The 21,353-nt window shown below is 39.1% G+C and overlaps 1 protein-coding gene across 2 annotated transcripts; it reads right to left on the bottom strand.

The window, feature by feature from the left end:
• Positions 1-8,623: 8,623 nt before the first annotated feature.
• On the bottom strand, positions 8,624-17,511 carry LOC117305074 (arylsulfatase I-like). 2 transcript variants are annotated; one of them, XM_033789801.1, is made up of 8 exons: positions 17,341-17,511; positions 15,280-16,615; positions 14,700-14,886; positions 13,899-14,059; positions 12,549-12,756; positions 11,634-11,886; positions 10,392-10,555; positions 8,624-9,028 (listed from the first exon to the last, which is right to left on the bottom strand). In XM_033789801.1, the coding sequence occupies exons 2-8, from the start codon at positions 15,655-15,657 to the stop codon at positions 8,808-8,810; spliced, it is 1,572 nt and encodes a 523-aa protein (XP_033645692.1). In that variant the 5' UTR covers positions 15,658-16,615; positions 17,341-17,511; the 3' UTR covers positions 8,624-8,807. The 2 variants fall into 2 exon arrangements, with proteins under 2 accessions (XP_033645692.1, XP_033645691.1); XM_033789800.1 differs by having other exon boundaries at positions 15,280-16,620.
• Between the last annotated feature and the right edge of the window lie 3,842 nt (positions 17,512-21,353).

Raw genomic sequence — 21,353 nt, forward strand, 5'->3', positions numbered from 1 at the left:
AACGCAACAAGCCAGAATTCTAACTAAAAAGCAATGTTCTGGTGCTTTAACCATAGCAGAGCAGTCGAAAAAGATAGGAACGTCCAACCATAACTCATGTTTTTAAGTTGAAGCTTTTGTTGCACAATTTGAGAGTAAAGTATTCCAGACCTGAACAACTGCGGCGTCATTTCTCTCTTTCAAGCATCTTCACATCTTATAAGACCAAAGACTGATCCACTGACCTCAGAGGAAGGTTAATGGTGCTTTAAAAGACCCAGTGAGGATAAGACTGTCTAGCCATGAGGGGTGCACATCTGCGACTATGTCTAACTTTCACAATCTGAAGCTCTTAAAAAAGATAACCGTTTCTCTAGGTCTCTTGCACTTTCTACGCGAGCAAAAATCACTTTCACCCGTTCGTTTGGTTTTCAGAGGACATTATTGGTACACGGATTATTTCAGTAGACGGAATTTAGTCTCTCGCCAGCGGCTGTAGAAGCGTCTGCTACAGTATCAAAGTTCAAGCTTCTATGCTATACTTGAAGCCACGATTTGGTTAAAAATTACTTGAGGATCGAAAGACCACTGACTCGTGGCCAAACAAGAGGCGAGTGGTTGTTGTATGGAATTGTTGAGGAACAACGCTTGTGGTATGGTTTAGGGTGACTCAAACGGGGACATGGTGGAACTGTGATGTATGGCAAATCAGCATGTACCACGGTCTCTTGGGACTAACACGATTCGGCTATGCAAGGGGCGAAGTGGCAGGGGGCGATGTGGCAGTGGCTGTGTTTATATACAGCACCGTCACAGGTGGGGGATTGGACGAGCAGGAGTTGAAATGAATGGGTGATTTTATGCTCGACCCCTCAGGTAGTGATTAGCTTAAAGTAGTCCTGATGTTATACTACTATTTAGAGGTTGACTGACGTAGAGAGATTTGTTCTCTTTATCTATGGAGGTAGAAAAGCTGCCAGTCTTTCTTGTCTATTTTTTTTTCATTCAACAATTTTAAATCTTCACTCATGAGTAGAGGACGAGCTACTAAGAACTTAGGAGATTTAGCGAGATATTACGAGAGTCCTTGCCCTCGGAACTTCCGAACTTCCGAACGGGAGAAATATTGTTCGAGGCAATTCACGAAATTCTTGCACGGCATGGAAGCTCAATCCCATAACTAGGTATCTAACAATTTCAATCAATGAGTTTTAAGGAACCTTTCCTGTACAGCCATGTCGAGATAACAGCACAGAACAGGAATTATTTGCAGTTTTGTTACACCTCCTTCAACTGAATTTTAATAAGTAAGTTTAAGAACATTTCTTGCAGTCTTGTCGAACTTCACATAATCTACAGCATCTTAAAAAGTGGAAAATTGACATTATTGTTTCATAATAAATTCTAAAATTTGTAAACCTTCCTGAACTGAAGAGGAAGCAAGCACCTATAGTAATGATTATTAGCGGAAGCTTACACATTATTTACAAGAAAATGAAGAATACCAAAATTAGCCTTAAAAAACTAAAACAAAGAGAAAAGGAACTCCCGATTTTTTGTGTGAGGAGGACTTCACCGTGTTATGCCTCACTTAGACTTTGCTGGATTAAAAACACTGAGCGCTGCTCTTTGTGTCCTTTAAAACAATGGAACAAAACGTATTGTTCCTTCGAAATAACTAAGAAATAGATTTTAAAAACCTGTTCTAAAAATTACCTATCCTAATTTTCCACGACAAATCTACAGATAGGAGGATCTGTTGCGAATGCACGGAGATTCAGGGAAGCTAATGATGTATCTACTTACCCGTGTAATAAGCCTGGATACGGTAAAGCTGCAGTGACATGTGCCTTGGGCTAGCTCATTTACGGAATCTGAGACATCTCGTCCTGGACATAGCCCCAGAGCCTCGGGAGGTAATCATGAAATTGGTTCCATGAATGCAGTCTGAGAGAACACGGCAAAGTACGGGAAGTGATCAAGATTCGTGTTTCTTGTTATGGATAAATAGAACCCCCCCCCCCCTGCAGCAAGGAACTGCCCTGCTGGCTCAATTTGGATAAGTTGATGACATGTAATCTTCCATCGAAAGTAGGTTACTTTAACACCAGCAGAGGGCGCTAAAGAGAATATATTGTCACGTGGTGTTGGATCATTTTTCCCCGTCACCCCCACCCCCCCCCCCCGCGTAGAAATTGTGTCAAAAAATAACGGGGGAATACAATTTTTTTTTAAAGATAATCTTTCCGTCAAGGGAACTCGGCAAACTCATTAACACCAAGCTGGCAACAGCCAATCTCTCTCATACAAATATTGGTAGAATTGCACCAATCAAGAAAATGTGACTCAGTATTATAACTTAACAACATACAACAATAATTATTCTATATAGTCATTGCGAAACCAGCGGTTAGCTTGGGTGATCCTAAGAAAAGAATGCCTTTAAACTTTCCACCTTGCTCGTCTCCAACAGGATCTAGCCGCTTCTTTAAGAATTCTTGATGTCTCCATCTGCATAATAGTTTTGTTCCACCACCGGTACATCTTGATATAAGAAATGCCATAAAAATAAACTCGATGAAAAAATGTATACACAAATTGTGATACATAATTTAAAAGCATATCATCCATCCACGTTTCTGCATGTTTGACCTAATAAAGAACAGCTTGATAAGTAATTTGGAATAAGCGGTTTGAAACGCAGTAGAAAGCGTTCAACCACAATGCCTTCAAATTTGTATTTGAAGTACATTGGTACAATCTCCTGAAGACGAGCAGAGTATACTGTTCGAAACGTCGAGACCAAACCGGCCCTGCTCAGAGCCAACACAAGAGATTTTACACATGGTTGTACACGCAAGTCTACTATTCATATTTATATTTATAGTAACTCTTCTTCTCAACATCTGAGCTTCAGACACCATTTATTGATGCATGTATTTATGATCTCCTTGACTTACGCCTAAAGAACCCTGGGACACCCTACCTAGGTTTCTTCCCACATTCATAAGATGGACATCTAGAATACGACAATTCTCAAGGGGAGATGAATTACATTGTTCGTAACTCAACCAAGGACATTGGAGACAAGCACATACAACAGAGGAACCTAAAAGCATCGAGATTGTAAGCCTTGAAAAAGGATATCAATTTAAGAATCGACAGTAGTCATGTGTAACTTCATATGGCATGTCTGCTTTGTTCAAGATGGCTTCATGTTTCAACTACTGTGCTAGTGTTACGTCGTGTCTTCGTTGTGTCCCTCCCAATAGACCCCGGCATTGATGACGTCACGGTGTGTTTACTGCATGGGTTCAAGTGCATTACTGTTAGACCATTCCATTGTTGATAAACAAACCTAGCTGGTGGGCATGGACGGCAGAACTTTTAGTAAAACACTCGATTGTCTTTACCGATGTTTTCATGTTATAACCAATTCAACATTTTCTGCAAACTTTCTATCAAATAAAATACCCCCCATAATTTATTGTTTTCTCCTAAGAAATTCAACACTATAGCATTTTTCCTTTGGCATTTTTTGCCTGTCTGTAGTATCCAACGTAGTCTGTGCCACATTATTGTTTGCCATACAAACGTGAACGTTTGCGCATGACGTCATTGACCACTAACAATAATGAAGTGCACGCGTGTACGCGCTGCGCACGACCTCTGCCAATGATTGTCTTTCACGCGTGCACGTTTCATCAAAGATGGCCGCCAATGCAAGATGGATTATTGTTTAACATAAACAATGACGGTCGATGCGAGGGGTTTATTAATAAAGTAACCCAGCTCATAGCTGAGTTGATATTAATGAAATGAAGTGAGTCCTGCCACCAAAAAACAACAACAGGTCAGTCAGGCAGGATTAAACTTGACTTTGATAATTACCTTCCTCTGAAACTAAACCTGACACAACAAAAGACAATCGTCCACTCCATCAGCCTTGAACATTATAAACCTTTCCCTCCAACCCCAAGGACGTGTATAGAATTGCTGCACGCCTGACCACGCGTATCTTCCAATCATTAAAATGTGTCCTTTTCTCTTCCAAGTATCTGTGTTTTTTGAAAGGAGCCGTGTTTGAATTGACAGTGACGTTCGATTCAATTTAGTAGTTGAGGAAGTTGGTAGAAAATAATAAAACACGGCAGGGGGGCGCATAGATCTACGACTTGCTTTGAGAACAACATTAGCTTGGACTTAAAGGTTATGGGACACATTTGGTAATTACTCTTAACATATAAGCATACAAACTTATTACTTGGAAAGGAGCAACAGAGAGCCATTGATAGTTTAAAGATTGTAAGAAACTAGTCCTTCTGAAGTAACGTAGTTTTTGAGGAAGAGATAATTTCTCACAAAAATATTTACAACCGAGAAAGACTACGCCTGAAGCATGTATCGTGCATCTGAAAGCACACTTTGTGCAGTAAAGGTGTTTCTTATGTCATTCTACTTCAATAGGTTTTAAGAGTGATTAGCAACTGTTGTACCTTCACTTTAAACCTGCAAACGCTTTTTGGTTATAGGAAAAGATCGTTTATTCAGATTCACCTTAGACTTATTACAGGCATTCGTGGTGTCCGATGCTAAACAATATTGTTGGCTCAGAATTGAATTGAAGTGTACTATTTTACCACCGCCCCTACTCGGAACTGGGCCCTTAAGAACCTGTGAAATACACGCTTGACGTAAGCACAGAATTCCCTGCTTCCGTAAGCGCCGATTCATTGATAACGGAAGCAGAGCCGTGAAATTGGGCACTGCTCTGCAAACTGGGTTGAAGATGATTAAACGTATAGAGATATTGTCATAAATTACGGCCTTTCCAAAATTACAAATTATTGATGACCTTGAATTTGACAGAGGCTTGTGAAATTGACGGTTATTTTCCTTGCACCATGGGGAGACTGTGCCCTGGACATCCATGTCTGGACCTAGTCTGTAATCATAACACAATGGTCGACATAGGACCACGTGTTTTCGTTGCAACTGTAGCAATATTTTCCAGCGCTCACAGCGTGATGTCCTATTTTCGCGGGTATTGTGTGTAGTCACGCAGGTAAACTAACCGTGAAAAATGAGCCGAGGGGCCCATGCACACAAGATGAATATAATACTTTGTAACGAATCGTCTCTAACCATGGAGCAATGCTCTAACACATGACGGGCATGACAATTAAGAAGTTAAAGGAAATATTTCTTATAGGTCAAAATTTGCAGCAATTTTTATTGATGGCCGGACCACAAGAACAAAAAACGTAAATGTTCAATTGGAGACTTTCCAACGCTAGGCGGCAGCAGACATACTGGGTAAATTTCCATTGTTTACGTAGTTCTGAACATGCGCATAATTCCGAAAACAATGGATTTACCCGGTAAGTCTGCTGCCCTCTATCGTCCCAGAAAGTCTCCCATTGGACCGAAGCGTAACTCTCATTTTGAATTCCCATGCATCACGTGACACATTATTATTATCATTAAAAATATTTATATAGCGCATTTACAAAATAGACAATGCACTTTAACAATTGAAATAAATACCACTTTCTCAGAGAAAAGGTACAAAAACAACAGGACATTTTGTTGGAAAATAACCCAAAACGTTAAAATCGTTTGACCAAGACCAAACAAACGGTTGGCATGTCAACAGCTGACCCCCGATAATAGGCCTAACAATATTTCTAAATAATATAACCCTCAATATTTGGAAAAGTCGCATTATATGCAGCTTTAAAATATAAACGATGTTTCCTCTTAAAGGCACTGGACGTTATCGGTAATAACTCTAAATAATTGTTTGCATAAAAAAATACTTGGTAACGAGCAATGGAGAACCGTTGAAAGTAAAACATTGTGAGAAACGGCTCCCTGTGAAGTAACATAGTTTTTAGAAAGAGGTCCCACTCGAATAATAAAATACTTCAGCTGTGGGCTTCTATTATTCATCTAAAAGCACACAAAGACAGTAGTGCAATAAAAAGGGTGTTTTTATCTCTTTTTTGTTGCACGTTCTAGGACAAATTCAGCCCAAATTGTAACAGATTTGTTATTATATCTACATGTATCATGTATAAGGGATACACCAAGTGCGAATACTGCAGTCTTTGACAATTACCAAGTAAGAATTTCGCCCCAATTGTCCACAAACAAACCCAATAGACCAACATGGAAAACTATAGTAATTTGGAAGCTCTGCGGTCTGTCACTTTAATCACAATCTGTGTCACACTCGTTCTTACAGTCAATTATTATTTCATTAACCACAAAAGTACAATTCACTTTCTCTATTGTATTTTATTCAGGTTAATTGATGGTCGAACAACTGGTCTCGAGGTTGAAAATGACCTTGTCGATAGAACAGGTTTACAGACAAAGAACTAACAGCTTCCGTGACCAACAGTAAAGAATTTCACAGAAAATAAAAACGTACTTTAATTGGACGTTCCTAATCAGGGATCCCAGACTGAAATAACACAATAATGTTCTATCATTATCTGTAAAATACCTTAACATTATTCATCACGTGTTGAAACAAATTTAAATCAACTCTCGAAACCAATGGCGCAAAAATGTCAGTCAAAATCCGCACCCAAAACCCCTTTTTCCTGAATTAAAGAAAAATACACTCCCAGATCCTGAAATTGTTTTCTTTTTCACATCCAAGCTGCACATTATATTGCTTAAAGGCACTGACTGTCGAAACCTTTGGGACTTGTCAAATACCAGTAAAGTCTCACTTGGTGAATCCCAAACATTATAATATGCATACAATAACAAACATGTGAAAATTTGGTCTCCATAAAAAATATTGGTCATTGAGTTTGCATGAGAAAAATAAAATAAAAAACACCCTCGCCGCATTTGTGTGCTTTCACGTGCCTAAAAAAGGCTTCATGCCTGACTCAAATTGCAGTTGTGTGAGCTATTACCTCTTTCTTAAAAAATACGTTACTTCATAGGGAGCCGTTTCTCAAAATGTTTATACATGTACCATCAACAGCTCTCCATTGCGCATTATCATGTAAGTTTGTATGATAATAATTATTTTGAATAATTACCAATTGTGCCCAGCTTCTATAAAATGGCGGTTTAACACAAGATTGTAGATTTATATCTTTGTACCACGATCCTTACAGAGTGTTGATGCATAATAGTCTATAGATCACGGAAACTTAACACAGAAAAACAAGTGAATGTGAATAATGTCTTGAAATTATGAATCCTAAGAAAACAAAGCCTGCTGTACTAATATTCATCAACAGTCTCCAGAACAAACATATCTTGATCGACAAAAGATTGGCTAAACATTGACACAAGTGATTTATATCAACAGATTATGTTTAGAGAGAAATCTGGGTCACAGATTGTGTTTGTTCAATCGAGTTTGTATCATTCATCCCGAAATTTGATCTACTTTAATTTAAATGAGAGGTGTTTTTTGGCGTCAAGTATGGCATCAGAAATTGTCTTCATTCGTGGGTATTAAATGGTTTGGGCATTTGATATTTTGAAATAAACATCACGCTGAAAATAAATGATTCTACTCAAGAAAGTGTTATTCCACAATCAGTAAAACAATAGGCAATAAGTGAACAATGCTTCAATAGATATGGATGTACAATCTGTCATGCATAATATCGCATACGTGATATAAACTCTCAATGAATTATTCCTTCACATGTATATTTTAATCGCAAATTCCTTCGTTTTAAGATTGTGCTTATCGGACGTTACGTAAAAGGGCCACTACCAAAATAAAATATCTAAACTATATTTTCGGAAACTTACATCAAACACGAAAATCAAAGAACAGTCAAGTTATCAACAAAGATTACACCAACAATTTAAAGTAACAAGATAATAATGTAATTTATTCCCTCTACACCAATGTGAGTGGAGCAATGTAACCCAAGTTCTGTGAAAACAAACTCAACAGGCAAATCACTCGGATGGGATTCGAACCCACGATCTTTGTATTGCTAGAGCAGATTTCATACCACTACATGTATATAGACCAACGAGCTCTAAAGCCCGGTGCCTACCTAGAGGCCGTTCGAGTCGCTTAGCAGCCGGGGGGGATTTCACAAAGAGTCAGTCTTATCTCAAATTAGGAGGAGCTACACGTTCTACTTTTAACAGGACTGGCCCTTTAGTTTTTAATATCTCCTATATGACTAGTCCAATAGTTTGGACTCGTCTTAAGTTCTTTATGAAACCGACCCCTGGTACCCAACGACTAAAAAATAATAATAACTTCAAAATGTTTTAAAAACACAAATTTAAACACTATTATTTCAAAATGAATAAATGTACCATTAAAGACATTGGACACTGTTGGTCACTGTGAAAGACCAGTCTTCTCACTTGGTGTATCTCAACATATGCAAAAAATAACAAACCTGTGAACACTTGAACTCAATTGGTCAAATTTGCGAGATAATAATGGAAGAAAAACGCCCTTGTCACACGAAGTTGTGTGCTTTCAGATGCTTGATTTCGGGACCTCGATTCTAATTCTGAGGTCTCGAAATCAAATTCGTGGAAAATTACTTCTTTCTCGAAAACTAAGTTACTTCAGAGGGAGCCGTTTCTCACAGTGTTTTACTATCAACAGTTCCCCATTGCAATTGTTACGTAATAAGTTTTTATGCTAACAATTATTTTTAGTAATTACCAATAGTGTCCACTGCCTTAAAAACAAAAACAAAGCAACAATATCAACAACATCATGGTAGGTGCACAAATTTTGTAGTGTTTTTTTTTCCCAGTGAAAATACATGTATTGTTTTACAGTATTGGTAAGCATAGGCAATTGGGTATGTCTACTCCCAATCTCCCCATATTTTATTTCTTGGCCCTTCATAATCGTTCGGTGGGAAAAACACAGGCATCGAAGTGCTGTAGTGTACCTTTAAACGGTCCATCAGACTTCTTACAATGTCTGGTTTCTCGTCTGCCAAATTGTTATTCTCACTTGGATCATCTTTGATGTTGAAGAGCCAGACTATCTTGCCATCCTTATTTTCCGAATGAATTCCGTAACCTTCACACACAGGGAAAATACGATGTTTTTTTATTTTGGGTTGAGATGAATTAAAAGAGTTGGATATTAAAGGAGCTGGACACATTTTTTTCAAAAATTAGTATTATTATTTACCTTGGTGTATCCCAACATTTGCATATCATAATAAATCTGTTAAAATGTTGGTTATATGAGTCATTCAAGTTGCAAACAATTGGTTACATAGGCCTAATGCTTTTAGATGCCTTGAGAAATGCTTCAAGTAAGCTGGCCCGTCGTGTTTTTTATTACTCAAATATTTTAGTGAGAAATTACCTCTTTTTCAAAAACTACGTTACTTGTTTGTTTGTTTGTTTGTTTAGATGATTTTCCCGTCAAGGGAACTCGGCAAACTCTCACAAGGGTATATAAACACCAAGCTGACAACAGACACCCTCTCTCATACAAACATTGGTTTAACGTCTATGCCGAATTGCACAAATCAAGAAATTGTGATCCAGTTAACTACATTACTTCAAATGGAGTTGTTTCTCACAATGTTTTATACTATCAACAGCTCTCCATTGCTTGTTACCAAGAACGTTTGTATGCACATAACTATTATGTTATGTGAATAATTACTAAAGTTGTCCAAGGCTGGTGTGGCAGGGGATTCTTTTCCTCACAACTCCGAACTGTGTACAAACTACTTTTGAGAATAGCGCCCTCTTTTGAAATATCCCCCTTCAGCCCACGTTAATCTCCCCATAGAGCTAGGACCCAGGGCAAAATTTCATAAAGCCTGTAAGCACACAAATTTGCGCAGCATGAAATTTCTTCCTTGATAAAAACAGGATTACCAATCAAATTTCCGTTTGTTGCATATTGCTTGTTACTGGTATTCAGTTGTTGCTTGCTTTTCCTGAAAATCACGTGGAAATTTGGTTGGTAATCCTGTTTTTATCAAGGAAGAAATTTCATGCTAAGCACATTTTTGTGCTTACAGGCTTTATAAAAATGGGCCAAGATCTCTCTTTTAGATTTCCCTGGGACACCCGGCTCTTGATAAATCTGTCCTCATAATAGGAAGTTAACGTGGATTGAATATGAAGAATGATTCAAAAGAGGGCGCTATCAGCAGAAGAAATTTGCACACAGTTCGTCGGATGGGGGGAGAGAATCTCCTGCCATACCATTAAGTAATGCCCATTTAAAATTAAGATAAAAATGGAAAATTTACATCGATGAAGGTTCCAAAACAGAACACTAAAAAATACAGTTTTGATGATATAAAACTCTAAAACTTTCACACATAATTGTACAGCGGAAACAAAAGAAGAAAACAAAGTACTAAATATTTTGTTAAGATGTTCGTCAAAAATGAAACGTCACATTGTTGTCTTACCTACAGGTCCTGTCATAAGCTTCCAGTCACCAACCCGTATTGCAGCCCGCATTGTTTGTGTGAATGTGAAATTATTGTGTAGTGAATATGGAAAAGGGGAATTATGGCCTCCGAAGGGATCAATGTTGTGCAGGATTTCTGTTCGAGGCGACGGTAGACCCTGACTGTAAGAAAGCAAAGAAAGAAATAATCAATTAAATTCAATGCAATCCAATCGGAGACTTTGGAACGCTAGGTGGCAGCGGACTTACAAGGTACATTTTCATTGTTTACGTAGTTCTGATCATGCGCACATTGCCAAGAAAAAAATGGGGTTTAACCTGGGCCCAATTTCATAGAGCTACTAAGCACAACAGTTTGCTTATTATGGAACTTTGCCTTGATAAAAATAGGATTACCAACCAAATTAACAAGCTATATGCAAGAAAATGAAAATTTGTTGGTAAACCTGTTTTTATCAAGGAAGAAATTTCATGCTAAGCAAATGTTTGTGCTAAGCAGCTCTATGAAATTGGGCACATGTATTACAGTCTGCTTCCACCTAATGTCCTAAAAGTCCCACAGTCAATACAGTACAATACAGTGCAATTCAATTCAATTCAATTCAATTCAATTCAATTGAAATCTATTTAATTAAATTAAATTCAATTCAATATTTATTTCCGTACACACAATAAGAAAACGAACAAAACGAAAAACGGACCTGTATAATTTTATGCACCTGTAATACAATATCCAAGAAATAACAAATTGTAGAGTAAGATGATAGAAAAGGGTGGAAGAAAATATCGCAGTTTAGAAAAGACACCGGTATAACGAGAAGTTATTTTTGTAAGAGAAGTAGAGATGTGATCAGAACAGGAAAGTTTGTGGTCAACAATCGCCTGAAAGTGCCCTCTCGTGGATTAAACCTCCGTCTAGCCTTTGCGAGTTTAGAGGCGTTTGATAGCTAAAGTGTGAGATTTTCTCGTGGCTGATTCTGATAAATAATAATAATAAACGGCATTTAAAGACGCTCTACTTAGTAAACTAAATCACAGCGCTTACAATAATAATTAAGTACATGAAAATAAATAAATTATATGAAAAATAAGCGCGATCTCAGACTTGAAATCAAGTCTAAACCTATACCGGATTGTGTCCACCAACTAGGCCCACTAGCAACGTAGAGGAAACCAATCACGGGCAAATGAAAAGTACGCGCGATCTCATACAGCCTTGAAATCAAGTCTAAACCCCTACCTGATTGTGGTCCACATGTTGTAACCATCCAATGGTTTAGTTCCATTCAGATCTCCACCAGCTAAGCCCGCTAGCATCGTAGGAAACCAATCACTGATATGGATCAAAGCTCGACTGGTTGTTCCTCGAACCCGTGGGTGTAACAAGGGACTATTAACGAATCCCACTGCACGAACACCTCCTTCCCAGAGGGACGCTTTGCCACCCTTTAGAGGCCAGTTACTGCCGCCATTGGATATCTGTCCGCCATTATCTGAAATTATATCGTAGAAATATTGTTTTGGGATTTTGAGAGAGGTTTAATAGACATACACAACTGAAGAGCGACACTAAAAGTTCATGGTCTCGAATACTTCAGAAAACTAAACCAGCTACATGTCTATACGGAAACAAATTAAACAGCGAGAGCCGATAGTTGTGGACGGAACCACGCCCAAGACCCGTCTGCCCCGAATAACGGCAAGCTCATCTCTTATTAAAGTTCAGAACAGTCATTGCTTATAACGTAACAGTCGTTCAAATTGTCAGACTATAGCAAACCTGATGAGGGGCAGTAAAATAATTTAAGGAATTTAAAATGCCTCACACAGTGCGCCAGCACAGAAATACAATAAGCAAAGAAAAAAACCTGACATTCAAATCTAAGACATTATATTAACATCTGAGATCTTCGGGTCACTCTTAAAGCCGAAGCAAAGTATTCAGACATGGCCACACAAACGTTTGGGCCATGCGCACATCAACCACGTGACCAAAGAAAACTGCCCCTCTATGACGTCATTCATATGATTAATTATACGCTACGATCATAGAGCTATATATATTGACGCAACACAGGTACAATAAAGCATTTAAAAAATTCACAATCAAATATAAATCACTATAAAAATGCAAAAAATTAAAACTAAAATGTACCTGTTGAAAAAATGAAAACTGTATTATTCCATAGTCCTCTTGCATCCAATGCATCTGCAACCGTTCCCACTGCCTCGTCCATGCATGTAGTCATACCAGCAAATACCCTTCTTTTGATGTCCTTTATATGAGCGTACTGTTTCAAATACTGAGCGGGAACTTGTAGCGGTATGTGTACGGCTTGCATTGATAGCAACATAAAGAAGGGCTGCAGATAACAACAATTTACTGATGAGTAGAGAATATTCATCTTGGTTTTTACCCTTACACCGATGTGTGTTTAGTTTCAAGAGTACTTTCGAGCTTTCTGTGAAAATAAACACTGGAACTTTTACTCGGGTGGGATTCGAACCCACGACCCTTGCAAATCTAGAGCAGTGTCTTATATCAATAGAATGTTTCTCAACAACAGATAGATTCACTAAACCAACTCATTGAAAAAGTCAACGAATATCAACTGGGGTCGATTGCACAAAGAGTTAGGACTAGTCCTAAACTTGGGACTAGTCCGAGGGGATATTAAAAACTTAACGCTAGTCCTAAGTTAGGACAAGTAACTCGTCCTAACTCGAGGTAAGACTAAGACTATAGTCTTACCTCTTTGTTAAATTCACCCCTGGACTTTTGCGTTGGATTGATTGATTACAAAAGGGCAGTCGAGTCTTTGGAACACATCTGTTTCAAGCTTTGAGGAAAATGGAAATCAGTAAAGTTACTAGAATTATCTAGACGCATTATCAAAAATGGCTGTGGAGATGCATCTGGTAGCAACAGTTCGCCAACGGTGGCGGCGCATAAACTCGTTCAACTCAAAATTGCACTACAATGAATTTGTTTCTGTTTAAAGCCAGTGGACACTATTGGTAATTGCCAAAGACCAGTCTTCTCACTTGCTGTATCTCAACATAATATGCATAAAATAATAAACCAGTGAAAACTTGAGCTCGATTGATTGTCGGAGTTGCGAGATAACTATGAAAGAAAACATACCCTTGTCACACGAATATGTGTGCTTTCAGATGCTTGATTTCGGGACCTCAAATTCTAAACTTGAGGTCTCGAAATCAAATTCGTGGAAATAAACTACTCCACTTCAGAGGGAGCCGTTTCTCACAATGTTTTATACTACCAATCTATCCCCATTACTCCTTACCAATGCTAATAATTATTTTGAGTAATTACCAATAGTGTCCACTGTCTTGAAGTTACAATACATAAAACAGGTTTTCATTAGAAAAATACATCTACACTAATTTTTATATCAAAAAGTCACGACTATTCCTACGAGTATATTATTTAAAACGTATTAGGACGAGTAACTTGTCCTTGTTTAAAAGGTTGAATAGCTACCTGGCTTGTACTTTGATGGGCGATAATTTGTTTAGCCCGGTCAGCAAACAGGTGTGTTCCATACTTCCCTTTCACCCCCTTTGCAACTCGTTCTTGGTCTCTGAAATCATAGCCGCCATCAGTATTGTGTGAATAGTAATCCTGCATGCCAAGCAAGAATCCTGACAAACAGAAACAAAAACGAAATCTTTTTAAATTGAAGTTTTTTTTCTAAGTCGGCGCTCTTCAGGGCAAAATAGAAAACATAAACACGAGGAGGATTCGAACCCAACCACAATCTTGGAACATACCCGATATTTTAAATACACGGGCCCCGTTTCATGGCTCTGCTTACCGCCAATGCGCTCACGATCACCATTCTCCGCTTACGTGTAAGCGCCGAATTTGTGCGATAGCTGTAGTGTAGATTTTGATTGACTGTATGCATAGGTATATTAATGGATAGCACTAAATATAAATACTGCATGGTTTTTAACAATAATATTACCAAACCAATACAGTGCCTTTAACTGTTCAATGAGGTACATGCTGGTCTAGCTAGCGATCAAAGTTGATCCCTGCTAGACCAGCATGCACCTCACTCACTCAACGCCAAACTAGGGTGCGTTTTGGCGGCTGTAACCAATAATTGTTTCTGACGTCATAACAAAAACGGTAACCGAGCTCACAACTCGGGTATCGTTCAGTCTGCACAGCAGCACCAACGACCAACAACCGAAACAGTTTTTGGTTACCGCCGCGAAAACGCACCCTGGCACGCGCATTGCAAGGCGTGTAAGTGTGTGCGAAGGCTATACTTACCAAAGAACGTATCAAAACCACGCCGTGTTGGCCAACAAGCTTTCTTGTACAGACCAAGATGCCATTTCCCGATGTAGTGAGTCGCGTATCCTGACTCCTTCAACTTCTGAGCAATGGTAACCTCATCAAGATTCAGGCACGATTTCATACGGGTCTTGATTATAAAGTGTTGGTGACCAGTGTGGATCTCAAAGGAGAACAGAATTGTTTTTTTAAATTTATTTTCAGTCGGAAGCCAACAAAAAAAAGAAAAAAAAAAAAAATCACACATCTTGGACCCGGCCCTCTCTATGTAAAATGGTCCAGTTTAGGATATCAATGACTTTGAATCCCCAGGTCATTGCACTTTGTAGAAAACAGTTGAATAAGTAAAACCTGCCTTGACCCAGTGTTAGCAGTGCATGCTCATTGAAGGTTTTTAAAGGTAAAGTAAGTCGTGGAAATTTTACTAGTTTTGTTGCAAGACGTGTTTTTACCCTCTCTATCGGTGGGATAATCGCAATGTTCTGTTTAGTGTTGAGTGTATGTCACGATTTTACCAACTCAGCAAGAACGTCTTGGACCAAGACTAGGAACTCACCTGATATCTCCCTGTCATTAACTGTTCTCGAGATGGACTGCAAATCGGCTGGACGTAGTAATTCTCAAGTTTGACGCCCTCAGCGGCCATACTATCCAATACGGGCGTTTTAATTTCCGATCCATGATACCCAATGTCGTTATACCCGTAGTCATCGGCTAAAACGAACACAATGTTTGGTCTCTGAGGTGTTTCTGTCCAACGGTCTTGTAAAAATTTTTTAACAAGGGGTCTTGGTGGTTCTAACCTCAATGGTTTATTAAAAACATTCACAAAAGAAGTTGAGTCGCCAGACTTTGCTGATAAGCTATACACTAAATACAGTACCACCACTGATAAAATCAAAAGAAGGAAAAAACTTGACCTTTTGTACTCCATTATTGATTTCCTTTCCTGGTAATCGATCTGTACCTTTTAAGATATGTATCTAGGAAAGATGGCATTCAGATCACACAAAAAATTCACGTCGTCTTAGTGAAAAGATGGCGTCCAGATGAACTGGTACCTACGCCACATTAACGTTTTTGAGTGTCAAGACCTGCAGTAAGATTTACTAGATTCACGTTTTTGAGTATCAAGATGGCGTCCAGATCAGCTGGTACCTAAAGAAGATTCACGTTTTTGAGTATCAAGATGGTGTCCAGAAAAGCTGGTACCTAAAGAAGATTCACGTTTTTGAGTATCAAGATGGCGTCCAGATCAACTGGTACCTAACGATGATTCACGGTGTTGATTATCAAGATGGCGTCCAGATCAACTGGTGCCTAAAGATGATTCAAGTTGTTGATTATCAATATGGCGTCCTGATCAGCTGTTACCTAAAGAAGATTCACGTTTTTGAGAATCAAGATGGCGTCCTGATCAGCTGGTACCTAAATAAGATTCACGTTTTTGAGTATCAAGATGGCGTCCATATCAACTGGTACCCGTGGTAGATTCACGTTGATCAAGATGATGTCCAGATCAGCTGGTACCCGTGGTAGATTCACGTTGTTGAGGTCAGTGCCAAAATAGCGAAGAGGTCAACTGCCACCCACCAATTCAAGTTGTTTTATAAGTCTAAGAAAGAATACCAGTAATCAGTGTATATTCTTGAAAAGAGTCTTACGACAACTATTTTTCACTTTAACCCAATACAGTCTTTGAACCAATGTACATCACCCTCGAATTGTTTTCTTCTTGATACTTCATGGACAAACATGTGGGCCTATGAATCGAGGCCTATCGGTATGCCATTCTTCGTAACCAAAATTTATACCCCACAAAATGGCCGACCGTTTTAGTTCACCAAACTGTACAGTTGATTTTCTTTTTCAATTCACATCAACATTTATTCCTGTACTGGTGGAACAATAAACGAAAGTAAGTGCAATAATTTATTGTCAAAGACAGTCAGTCACCGAGAACTAACAATAACAATGAAATGAAGACAATATAACGTACACAGAGCAAACCAGTATCGGGGCATTTACAGAAGCCAAAAAGGTATGTTTCGAAATGCCCTTTGACAAAATTACAAATTACTTGCGTGCCCGGATTGGTGTATATATGAATACAGTTTAGTTTTGGTGTACATGTTATCAGAAAAATTCACAAGAACTTATCATGTCTATTTTGTTCATCATACTCAACATTCCTTATCATAGCTAAAGTTGTGTGTTTCTCGGTCTGTTTTGAACAAAAAAATAGCATATCATTTTTTTTCTTTCTATGTTTTGATGATCCATCCCATTAAGGAAACTCAGCAAAATTCAAAATGTGAATAACGACCTTCTGGCAACAGCCATTCTCCCTGGTACAAACATTGGTTTAACGTCTATGATATGCACAAATCAAGAAATTGTGATTCAGTAACAAGACGACAATGTTTATTCTAGTCATTGTGAAATCAGCAGTTAGCTTGGGGATTTGAACCCACAACCTTTGTGATTACAAGTCCTGCAGTCTAACCTACTACATGTATGTTCCTACCAAACATTACTGAATGGCACCTACTATATTGCGTTCTACCCAGTAGACACAATCTGCTGAGCATGTACGGAAATAAAGCAACACACTCACCCTTTGACCGTAGACGAGAATTCCTTTTTCTCAGATGAGCCGTAAACTACCGGTTATTTCCCGAAACAACCCTACTCCAAAGAGACATTCAAAATGATCCAGACCTCTCTTAGTTTATAAAACTACAAGTAGGGGGACTTTAAGGCAACAGTTGCTGTATTCTCGTTTGTAGCCTTAGAGTAGCCAATAATTTACATCTCGTCAATAATTTACATCTCGTCAATAGGGTCTCTTCGGTGGTGGAGGTCATTCCCCATTGTGATTGTGAAGACATGTTGTGAGCAAGCCATTCTTTTCAGAACTCAGAATTCTTCAGTAAGAAGATGTCTGGAGTGAAAGGAGATAGGAGAGATAATCCGGGGCACAGTGATTGAGGGATTTATATGTGTGGACCATTGTACGGAATTGAATGCGTTGGGCAACTGGAAGCCAGTGTAATTGCTTGAGAAGTGGAGATGAGTGAGTGAATTTGGGCAGCTGAAAGATAAGTCTGGCACAGCGGTTTTGGAGCCGTTGAAGGCGGGACGGATCTTTCTGTGAAACACCATTCAGGAGGCAGCAGCCATAGTCCAGCTTGGACAGAATTAAGGCACGGACAGCATTATGGCAGAGTTAAAGTTAGAGTTAGACACACCATGCCTCCATGGACACACACAGTCAAACCAAAAAGTTATGGCTGACACATGGAACTGTATAGACTTGTGAACAAGTCGTTAAATCGGCCCCACGCGGTAAGATAATCGAGTTGCAGCGGTGCTCTCGCGAGATCACTGCTCTCGCGCGAACTGCTGGATTTCTAAAATCGGGGAGCCAGCAGTTCGCGCGAGAGCAGTGATCTGGCGAGAGCACCGCTACAACTCGACTATCTTAACGCGTGGGCCGATTTAACGACTTGTCCACGAAAGCAGTATGTTTTACCTCTTCCCCTGAATGTTGGATGGCACGTAACACTCGATACCTTGGACATTTCTATACATTGTTGAATTATGTGGCATCCATCTTTCCATAATTATACCCATTGTTATTTGTCTTCAACTTTATGTTTAATTGTTATTGGCAACATGAAAAATAAATAAGGGAATCAATGTGTGGTGAAGAGGTTTTCAACTAGTGGTTTAATCCCAACGAGGCCTGGTTCTTGGGAATTTTACCGAGACGAAGTCGAGGTAAATTTTCAAGAACCAGGCCTAGGCGGTTTTAAACCACTAGTTGAAAACCGATTCAACACACTTTAAACCCCATTCATAAATACCTTTTCGATCAAAAACATCAACACTTTTTGGGCAAAAAGTAAAATAAATGCACAAATTTTAATTGTTCAATGATTTCTTTCAACACAACACCCCCAGCTGTGAAATGGTAAAGCCCTCCGCCGCCCTCGGGTAAACAACTCCTTATAAGGGAATGCTGTGCGCGTCGCGCGTATCGCGTGATGTGATGTGGCACAACCATAGAGCTATATTGACTAGAGCGCTTACACCCATAGATAAAGAGATCGGCCGCGCGTACATACGCGCCATTACCTGTGTAGAAAATAAAATTGTTCGCCATGGACGCGGTAAAAATTTCACGTTCGAATGGCGACGCGCAAAAATGAACACGGGAGATAGGCCTTTGACGCGCTAAATGTCACGTGCTGACGGCAAAAAGTCACGTGCTGACGGCAACGCACAGAAAATGTACACGGGAGATAGGCAATGGCGGCCCCCATGCCAGAACCCGCGTATTTACGCGCGGCCGATCTAGTTATTCTATTCTATATCTATGCTTACACCCCGTTATACACGCGCTAAGGTTTTGAAGCCTTGTGGGCGCATCCATGTTTATGTACAAACCAATACAAAAGCTTGAAATTTTGTACGGCAATTGTACGGCTATTTGCATGATAGTGCGTTTGTTCTTTTCTATGTGCCATCGAAGCAAAAATGCAGTAAATGTGAACGCACAATCTGCTGATCAGCGCACAAACTGCGAGCGTCATGTGCGTCATGATTAAATGGCGCGTTTACTTTTTTTAGTACGGCAATCAAGTCGAAGTTACAGTTTTCGTAGCGCGGACGTACGCGAGTGGACAGTTGCGTACGTAAGCGCACACGCCGAATGTAAAATAATCGCGGCAATGTGTGTTCTCTTAAAATTCAAAATTCACGCAACACATCAAACATGTCTGCGCACAGGGTGGCTTCAAAACGCAGAGCAAGTTAGCGCTCTAGTCAATATATATAGCTCTATGGCCACAACTGTTTCAGCCGTTGCTCTCGACCAATAGGAATGAAGAAACTGTCTTATAAGAACAGATGCAAGTTCGCCTGTCACGCCCATGTTTCAACACTTTTGACTGGTCATAAACAAAGGTTTAAATACACCCACGTGACGCGCTCTCCACCAATAGGAATAGCGAAACTGTCTGAGGTATTTATGAATGTGAATTGAATGAATGCTTGAATGACTACCTCACCGTGGAATACCTCAAAAGTTGATAGCGCCCTCTTGTGGATTATGGCCCAACATTAACTAAAGGTGAATTAGAGCGTGCGATAGCGATAACTGGCGGGCTTTTAAATGAAGTCTATATATAAGTAGGATTTGAAACTTGGCATGGTGGAAATGGAAAGAGCATACTGATCGAAGCGTCGAGTTGAAACCAACGGTTCTTTTCAGAACCACCCCAACTCATTTAGAGATAGTCATGACATGGTGTTACCGCAAACATTTTCCATATATAGTCTATAGGTGTTTCGTATATGCTGCACAGCCAGCTTTGTGTAAAAACCATCAACTTAAAAAAAAACCTACAATAGATTTGGTAGCAAAACAAAACGCATTGTAAAGTATCAACGAAATAATATTACTGGATGCAATTATCATTTTCTGTACACAATTTAATAACATTTTATGTCACTTTCATGTCGTTACAATACTTTAAGTCAAACATTCAAACAAGTAAAATAATATTGTCTCCTGACGATGACCAGAGCAAGCTAGTCGAAACGTTGAGACCAATTTAAGAACTGACTCTGCGGTAGTACGGTTAATCACGATCCAATAAGCTAGAGTAGTATAGTCCCAGCCTATTTCTATACCATCCGCCCAGGTAATATTTAATAAGCAGGACAGTTCTTTTCAGAACTGAGAAGTCTCCCGAACAATCTACTCCGCGGTAGTAGAATAAAGCAAGGCAGTTCTCTAAGAACAAACTCTACCTGGCAAGTAGATACACATGGTGTTACCGCAAACCAAATCATTACATATTGATACCTCACCATGCAATGCCTCAAATCCTATATAAAATAATTATTGTTGTTACGTAGTTACACATGCTGCCAGAGAAACTTATAGCAACCGACTGATTTCCCATTTAATTGTTGACAATAATAACACTCTTTGAAATGTGGCTAATCACAGTACACGGAGCCTCTGACATGCAAGCAACATCTAGGCCCCTACTAATGATTGTAATGTGCATCTGACGAAACCTGGGCACAATTTCATAAAGCCTGTAAGCACAAAAACTTGTTAAGCAAAGAAAAATCTTGCTTAGCAAAAGTAGGTTACCGGGTAAAATAATGCACATTTACCACTGATGTTACTGATACCCCACTCATTTCTTGCTTAGCAAGGGATTTTTCCAAGCAGAATTTTCTGCTAACAGTTTTATGAAGTTGTCAACCACCGGTTCTTTTCAGAACCAAAACTATACTCGAAAGAGATTTATAGTACTACTGCATACCTCACTTGGTTATTCTTTTAAAAGACAAAGTCAAAAATAATATACGATCAACATTGCTGACACATTACATGCTTCCATGCACTTAGTTTTTGGGGCCCAATTTCATAAAACATGTAAACAGACGTTTTGTGCTTACAAAGCGTCCTTTAGCAAAATTTGTATTTCATAAAGCTGTTTACCGTAAGCAAGGGGGAATGCTGGCTACCTGCAGTAAGCAAAGTATTAAACAATGCAAATCCAGGGAAACGTTCATGGGGCAGCGCCAATGAAATGTTCAAATCAA

The sequence above is a fragment of the Asterias rubens genome, chromosome 22 (assembly GCF_902459465.1).
Source record: "Asterias rubens chromosome 22, eAstRub1.3, whole genome shotgun sequence".
Taxonomy (NCBI): Eukaryota; Metazoa; Echinodermata; class Asteroidea; order Forcipulatida; family Asteriidae; genus Asterias; species Asterias rubens.

Bases quoted from the DNA above. Each gene is read 5' to 3' on its own strand.
- LOC117305074 (XM_033789801.1), bottom strand. From the start codon at position 15,657: ATGGAGTACAAAAGGTCAAGTTTTTTCCTTCTTTTGATTTTATCAGTG. The intron at 14,060-14,699 runs GTAAGTATAGCC...TCTGTTTGTCAG, and splicing joins TGGTTTTGATACGTTCTTTG to GATTCTTGCTTGGCATGCAG. The intron at 10,556-11,633 runs GTAGGGGTTTAG...GCTTTCTTACAG, and splicing joins AACATGTGGACCACAATCAG to TCAGGGTCTACCGTCGCCTC.